This window comes from Nilaparvata lugens, chromosome 2, assembly GCF_014356525.2.
Source record: "Nilaparvata lugens isolate BPH chromosome 2, ASM1435652v1, whole genome shotgun sequence".
Taxonomy (NCBI): Eukaryota; Metazoa; Arthropoda; class Insecta; order Hemiptera; family Delphacidae; genus Nilaparvata; species Nilaparvata lugens.
This window is the reverse complement of record NC_052505.1, coordinates 58,306,125-58,314,913: the sequence shown is the minus strand read 5'-3', so window position 1 is coordinate 58,314,913 and position 8,789 is coordinate 58,306,125. Positions and strand designations below refer to the sequence as shown.

The following is an 8,789-nucleotide window of genomic DNA, read 5'->3' as shown; positions in this document are numbered from 1 at the left end:
AGACATTCAAGTGTTGAGAAAGAAGCACAAGCCATTGTAGAAGCACTGCGAAAATGGCGTCACTACTTGATTGGCAAACATTTCAAGCTAATTACTGATCAGAGGTCGGTAGCTTTTATGTTTGATAACAACCGTCATGGTAAAGTGAAAAATGAAAAGATAATGAGGTGGAAACTGTCTTGTTTTCATTACGATATTGTATATAGACCTGGCAAAGATAATATGGCTGCTGATGCTCTGTCTAGAGTATGTTCTTCAATCCAAAATCAGGAAAATCTATTAGTTGATTTACATGAGTCTCTATGCCACCCAGGCATAACACGGTTGTACCACTGGGTTCGGAGTAAAAACTTACCCTACTCAATTGATGAAATCAGACGTATAACAAACTCCTGCAAAGTGTGTGCTGCTGTCAGCCCAAATTCTTCAAACACAAAGGGACTCTGATTAAAGCCACTTCTGCATTTGAACGGCTAAATATCGATTTCAAAGGCCCTCTGCCTTCATCAAGTCGAAATCGTTATTTATTGGTAATAGTAGATGAGTTTTCACGGTTCCCTTTTGCTTTCCCATGTCCAGACATGTCATCATCTACAGTTAAATCAAAACTGAAAACCCTGTTTTCTACGTTTGGGGTTCCTAGTTACATACATTCAGACAGAGGAACATCATTTATGAGTCAAGACTTGAAAAATTACCTAAACTCGCATGGAATTGCAAATAGCAGAACCACTGCTTACAACCCAGCAGGTAATGGACAGGTTGAAAGATATAATGGTATTCTATGGAAAACGATTGAGCTAGCATTAAAATCACTTAATTTAGAAATAAATCTATGGGAGTCAGTTTTAGAAGATGCTCTTAGCTCAACAAGAACATTACTTTGCACAGCCACAAATCAAACTCCTCATGAGCGTATGTTCTTACACCCACGTAGATCTGGAAACAATGGTGTTTCCGCTCCTTCTTGGCTTCTCGATTCCGGCCCTGTCTATTTAAAAAAATTCAATCGAACATCTAAATATGAGCCACTTGTTGAAGAGGTCCAACTTCTACATGGAAATGCTGAGTATGCACATGTAAAGCTACCTGATGGAAAAGAAACCACAGTATCAACACGTCATCTTGCTCCAGTTGGAGAGTACGAAAACAGAGATCACGAAGAACAAACCGATTCTGAAAATGATGAAAATTCTCAATTACCAACTTCCGAACCTGAACTTGAATACTTCCATAATCCTCAAGCAACCCAAAACCAAGAAAACGAAACTAGTACTACTGCCGAGAGCTTACAACCTAGACAACAGACTACTGGACAAGAAAATCAAAATACATATCCAAGAAGAAGTTTTAGAAATAGAAGACCTCCTAATTATTTGAATGACTACATTCATTAACTCTTTGGGGGGAAGAATGTAGTATAACAACATATGTTTTGAATTTGTTATTACTGTTACTAAGTCTCCAAACAAACTCATTCCAATTCGAAACCTGTATAGTTCAAGTTATTAAAAACCTTTCTCAAGGTATTAAATACTTGTGTCGTGTTTACTCTCATTCCTATTACAATATATAAAAGCGAAATGGCACTCACTCACCGACTGACTGACTGACTCACTAACTCGCAGAACTAAAAATCTACTGGACCAAAAACGTTCAAATTTTGTAGGTATGTTCAGTTGACCCTTTAGAGGCGCACTAAGAAATCTTTTGGCAATATTTTAACTCTAAGGGTGGTTTTTAAGGGTTTAAAGTTCGTCTTTTAGCATGTATATTCTTCATATTCTCTTAATTATAATTGAAAAAAGGCCATACCATATGTTAATATAGAACTATAATCTAGAGAGAGTAGGCCTACCTCTTCGAAACCGTTGTTAACTGGTAAATAAATAAATAATGTTGTCAGGTTGGCATTAAGTTGAGTTGACTTTGTTAGGTTGGCACCAAGTTGAAGATTGAAATCCATTAATCTAGGAAAAATTGGGCACTGCTACTTCAATCAGAGCTATTCCTGGGAATATTATATTACTAGCCGTCAGGCTCGCTTCGCTCGCCATATCCGTTTAGCCAGACGTTTAATCTGGACCCCCGACTGGATCGTCCTAACATATAATAAAAATGCTCAAATGAAAAATGCAGGCGAGCGAAGCGAAGCGAATGATCCCATTCTTGGACGATCCAGTCGGGGGTCCAGGGGGCGGAGCCCCCTTTCTAGACGGATATGGCGAGCGAAGCGAGCCTGACGGCTAGTATAATTATAAATTTGATTCAAGTCAATGAATCAATGTATGTGAGAGTAACGTATTGAAGATTTAATAAAATAATAAAATAAATTTATTTGTTTCAAGCACATATACAAACGAGTTGAGTTGAATACAGTCATTACATTCTATGATATCACATTACTGGTATGTCTTAAATCATGCTTTAAATATATATCACAAGTAAGAGTACTTTAGTAAGTATATATGTTCCTAATATACAGAAGAATAGATCTATCACATTCGAAAAAATTGAAATTTTAAAATAAAATATCTATCTGTACATTTTTATGTAATAACAATCCCATATCTATCAATCATAGCACTCCCGTATAATATATATATACGGGAGGTATATATAGGTATATATACCTATACATATTTTATAAACGTGCAATAACAGTTCAACTACAAAAATAATGAATTTTTTGTAAAATTTATCCAATACTACATTTCTCACATACTAAAAAAATACCATTTATAGTAGTCAACAATAATAACATACCAGTTTTAAATATCTACCTATTCCTATTTCATAAACGAAACGAGTAATAACAGTATTAACATCAACAATAATCAATTCTAGACAAATATATCCAATAATACATTTTTATATAATAATCCGTCACACATACAATAATCTCTTCCAACTATCTTATTTTTAGAGCTCAATCTATCCCCATCAAACTTACTTTATTCAGCTCACTGCATTCCCTATTTAACCGTCTAAAATGAGCATCGAATACTTTTAATATTTTCAATGATAACCTCTGTTCCCTCACTATAATTATCGGACATTATTCAAGTGTTTATTATCATAGATCTGATTTCGATTGCTTTCATTGTATACCCATACAAACGGTTGATTTTCTGCTCCGTAAAGTTCGAAAGTAAAACCATGAGTTTGTCATCGTCAGTAACCACATTTGTAGTGAATTTTTCTAAATAGTGTCTTCTTATTCCACCATACATCGGGCACCTTAACAGAAAATGCTCAACATATTCCTCCTCTTTCATATTACAAATAGGGCATTCTAATGAGCTGTTAATCCATATTACCAGGTCTCTATTATTATATAAATAGAGAGAGCTTCTAGTGGCTAAGCGCAGTTGTGCGACGCAGCGCGTTTTCGCAAGAGACATTTTATACAGTAGCTGTTCACCGATCATGAAAAGAGGGTTTAATCTTTTATAATGTGGGCTGCTTGTTGAGTTCAGAGCTGCTTCTATGTCTTGTCCGTAGAGTCTGTCGAAATAGTTTTGTACTAGTTTTCCTTTTTCAACTTGTAAGACTTAAGAAAACTTTCCTCTGTCCTGCCAATCTCCAACCAGATTGCAACCCGCCAGATGCAACTGATTCTTCAACAAACACACCCAGTTACCTTGGTTATCTTGATCCTGTTGCGCCAACTCGTATAATCTATCAATGCATTCTCTGGGGTATCTCCCGTTAGCCATTGACATAACTCTACAGATGTATTTAATTGACTTGACGAATATAAAACTACTCAACCGTAGTCTTCCAGTCTCCAATCTCAATGACCAGCTGAGAGTGCTTCTATTCAACAGGAGTAAACGCTTTAGAAAATAAAGCTGTGCCTTCTCCACTATATTCATACAGCTTAGACCCCATATCTCCAATCCATATAGCACTGTGAAATTAGTTGTATATTAGTTGTGATTGTATATGTGTAGTTTAAATAATAATTAGTGTATCTTATGTTCAGATAGTTTGCGATTTTCATCCATTGCAAATAAGGATGTTTTTTCTATTCTTTCTGTTTGCAAAATGTGAACGATTAGTTTTGATTGTATAAAGGTATTTTAAATATTAATTTGTGCGTCTTATGGTCGAATAGTTTGCAATTTTCATCCATTGCAAATTAGGATGTTTTTTCTATTCTTCTTTCTGTTTGCAGAATGATAACAATTAGTTGTGATTGTATATGTGTAGTTTAAATAATAAGTAGTGTATCTTATGTTCAGATAGTTTGCGATTTTCATCCATTGCAAATAAGGATGTTTTTTCTATTCTTTCTGTTTGCAAAATGTGAACGATTAGTTTCGATTGTATAAAGGTAATCAGATATTAATTTGTGTATTTTATGTTCACATAGTTTGCGATTTTCATCCATTGCAAATTAGGATGTTTTTTCTATTCTTCTTTCTGTTTGCAGAATGTGAACAATTAGTTGTGATTTTATAAAGGTATTTCAAATATTAATTAGTGTATCATATGTTCAATTATAGTTATTGATGAAATAAAGGTACGTCTTGCAATGCATTTTTTATGTAATTAGTTGTTTTATGTTTATTTCCCAACATTATTATTTGTTATATGGTTTTTCATCAGAAACAATTCAAAACATAGTTCAATACATGCTTATTTTTAAAATCAACCACTACCAATTATCCCAAGTTTCCCCACCAATATTCAAGGCACTGTTCCAGGGTACGAAATTAATCTACAAATAATTTTGAAACTGTCTGAGATTCCTTGGTTGAGATAGTAGTGTGAGTAACGAATTGGCGGCTGAGTAAGAAACAGTGGATTTTCGGACAGTTTGAAAATATTACTACAAACTTGTTTTCGTGTGTGGCGATGGCGAAGAGATGGGTGAAAACTACAAACCCCTATAACTCCGTTTGGGTTGAGGTAGGAAATCCGTTAATGGAGGTATAAAAAAGTAGAAAATAGGAAGAAAATCTTGGCATAGTTGGTTTGTTTAAAATCAAATGTGGCCGGGCCAGCGACATACTGTACTGTATTGTGAGAGGGGGGAATCTTTAAATACTCAATAACTTTGTCTAGTGATGGGCTATCGATTCCGTTCTTCATGGAATATAATAGCAGGGCTTGTGTACTTCATATTGGCTCATTTAGTTTTTCAGAAATTCAATCATGACAAGGCTAGAAACGTTTTTTCGTGTGTGGTGATAAGCGAGGGGGGTGGGTGAAAACTTACAATCCCCTATAATTCCGTTTGGGTTGAGGTAGATAATCTTTTATTGGAGGTAGAAAATAGTAGAAAATAGGTAGAAAATCTTGGCATAGTTGGTTTGTTTAAATTCAAATGTGGCCGGGCCAGAGACATGCTGTTATGAGAGGGGGGTAATCATTAAATACTCAATAACTTTGTCTAGTGATGAGCTATCGATTCTTTTCTTCATGGAAAATAATAGCAGAGCTTGTGTACTACATATTGGCTCATTTAGTTTTTCAGAAATTCAATCATGACAAGGCTAGAGACGAGTTTTCGTGTGCGGTGATTGGTGAGGGGGGTGGGTGAAAACTTACAATCCCCTATATCTCCGTTAGGGTTGAGGTAGAAAATCCGTTAATGGAGGTAGAAAATAGTAGAAAATAAGTAGAAAATCTTGGCATAGTTGGTTTTTTTTAATTCAAATGTGGCCGGGCCAGAGACATGCTGTTATGAAGGGGGGGGGGGTAATCTTTAAACACTCAATAACTTTGTCTAGTGATGAGCTATCGATTTCGTTCTTCGTGGAATATGATAGCAGAGCTTGTGTACTACATATTGGCTCATTTAGTTTTTCAAAAATTCAATCATGGCAAGCCTAGAAACTAGTTTTCGTGTGTGGTGATTGGCGAGGGGGGTGGGTGAAAACTTACAATCCCCTATAACTCCGTTTGGGTTGAGGTGGAAAATCGGTTATTGGAGGTAGAAAATAGTAGAAAATATTTAGTAAATCTTGGCATAGTTTGTTTGGTGAAATTCAAATATGGCCGGGCCAGCGACATGCACGTGACCTTTACATATTTTAGCCAATATCTCCATTATGCGTGATTCGATTTTAGTTTGCTTTGAGGTAGAAAATAGTAGAAAATAGGTAGTAAATCTTGGCATAGTTTGTTTGGTTGAATTCGAATGTGGCCGGGCCAGCGACATGCACGTGACCTATACATATTTTCGCCAATATCTCCGTTATGCATGGTTAGATTTCAGTTTGGTTTGAGGTAGAAAATAGTAGAAAATAGGTAGTAAATCTTGGCATATTTGGTTTGGTCAAATTCAAAGATGGCCTGGCTGAGAGGTCATTGACCTTTCTATATTTTTGCTGATATCTCTGTTATCCTTGAGGTAGAAAATCTGTTATTGGAGGTAGAAAATAGTAGAAAATAGGTAGTAAATCTTGGCATAGTTTGTTTGGTGAAATTCGAATGTGGCCGGGCCAGCGACATGCACGTCTTCAACCCTAGCACACTCAGGAGAGACAGGAATAACTGAAGAGACTTCTTCCAGCTTCCAGAAGGTTTCCAACTGATTGGAGACTTCAGCTGTGGAGACAAAATTGGTAACAAATTGATTAGATGATTTTTTGAGTGACACTGATTTAGGTAATTGACAAGAGCCAAAAACAATCCAGCCAAGTTTTGTATTTTGTAGGATTGGAACATCAGGTGACACAATAATTTGATTGCCAGTCATGATTGCGGCATAAACATCAATACCCAATAGGATATCAATTTTCTTAGATTTATGAAAATTTGGATCTGCAAGTCGAATATTGCTTGGAATCTTGTAATAGTTAAGATCAATTGTGACACGAGGAATACATGAGGCAAATTTCTCAACAACAATACATTCTTGTTGCGTTGACCAAGTATGATCAGATGATTTTATTAATACTGAGTGAACAACTGTAGATTTGGCTTGCATACTGGACACTCCATTAATCAGATTAGTTACATGACGAGAAGGAAGAGCTAATCTATCAGCCAACTCTTGAGTGATGAGTGAACAATCACTTCCTGTGTCCATTAAAGCATTACATGCAATTAATTCACCATTTGAACTAACAACCAGAACCTCTGCGGTAGGTAATACTTGAACTGATGACTTATTATTAGAAATGATGGATGAAGCAGCATGTGAAACAACTGTTGTTTCTGAATTATCAGATTGTGAACTAACTGAATTTGATGCTGAAGATGAATGGGCACTAGAAACGGTGCACTCATTCTGAGACTGAATCACATTAGAAACAACATTCTTACCTCCTGAATTGCTAGTAAAGGAATCATGTAGAACAGTGTGATGTCGCTTATCACATTTTTGGCATCTCTTTGAAGAGCAGTTGTGATTGTCAGTGTAAGGATTAAGGCAATTGAAACACAACCCTTTCCTTTTGATTGCATCATAACGTTGATTGATGGGAATCTTTGAAAAATTGACACATTTGAAAATCCCATGAGATCGATCATTGCAAAATTGACAGGATACTGATGGCTGAAAATTATTCAGAGTATTATTTTGAGCAAAAGGACGAGTATTTTGCCTAACATTGGGTGCATTCGAAGTAGCTTGAGTAAAAACCTTTTGATTAGTTGGTGGATTTGAGGGGCTATGAGATGAAATAGCATCCATTACCTTACATTGATTTTCAAGAAATTCCCACAGTTTATCCATAGTAGGGATTTCATTTATTTCAATGCGTTTTTCCCATTCGCGCAAGATATTAGAGTCAAGTTGAGAAGTGATTTTTTGCATGTAAAGTAAATCTTCAATTTGAACATCCAATTTGAGCGCTTCTAAAGCATTAATGTGACATTTACAGTGATCAATGAAAGCTCTAAGAGATTTGGAACAATTTTTCTTGAGAGCTGGGGGTGATTCAATACCTTAAATGTGGGTACTTGCAATTAATCTGGGGTTATTGTACCTCTGTGTAAGCAGATTCCATGCAAGCTCAAAGTTTCCATTCCCTGGAGGAATATTCTGAATGCGTGCAAGGGCTTCACCACTGAGAGCTTTGCGCAAATAATACAGCTTTGTAGCTGGAGCCAAAGTTTGGTTTTCAATAACCATATTGGAAAAGGTATCACGGAATTCAAGCCATGAATCAAAGGAACCTGAAAATTCTGGTAATGGTACCATTGGTAATTGTAGACCTTGATAAATAGGCATAGTGGGTTGCAAAGGCAGAGAATTGACATTATTAGCAGTCACTGAAGCAGATGGCGATTGATTTGTGTTGATTACACTATTATGATCTACAGATCCCGGTGATTTGGGAACTGGAGAGGAGTTTGGTGACTGATGTTCCATTGCCGGTGCTTGAAATGTAGCAACTTGCTGCTGTGAATCATAATTTTTCAAAATTGTATTTACATTAGCAATTAACATTAAAAATTTTTCTGTGACAATTTGATGTTCATTGTCATCAATGTCATCTGAATCAAATTCCAGGCTTATCTCTTCATAACGCTGCTCAAAGTTGAGCAATTTAGTTTTCACTGCTAGTAGTTTTTGAAAATCATTTTCATCATTGATTTTAAAATTGAAATATTCAGTATAAAGCCAAGATAGATTTTTATTGATGCCACTTCTCACAGTGAGAAGGCTGTTTCGTTTGCCTTTAGGAGGCATATTGAAAATTGGAACGATACCTCAATTGAAAATGTTCGACCTCCTCTTATACTGGATGGCTACTAGTGTTGTATCCAATTGTTGGGAACAATGACATAAGTGCTTGGTTGAATGTATCAGTATGAGCAACTCCATA

The 8,789-nt window shown here is 35.9% G+C and overlaps 1 protein-coding gene across 1 annotated transcript; it reads right to left on the bottom strand.

Annotated features, from left to right (window-relative positions):
- Window positions 1–861: 861 nt before the first annotated feature.
- Window positions 862–7,867, bottom strand: LOC120349652. Its single transcript, XM_039420133.1, has 3 exons — window positions 7,282–7,867; window positions 6,457–6,561; window positions 862–987 (listed from the first exon to the last, which is right to left on the bottom strand). The coding sequence occupies exons 1-3, from the start codon at window positions 7,486–7,488 to the stop codon at window positions 862–864; spliced, it is 438 nt and encodes a 145-aa protein (XP_039276067.1). The 5' UTR covers window positions 7,489–7,867.
- Between the last annotated feature and the right edge of the window lie 922 nt (window positions 7,868–8,789).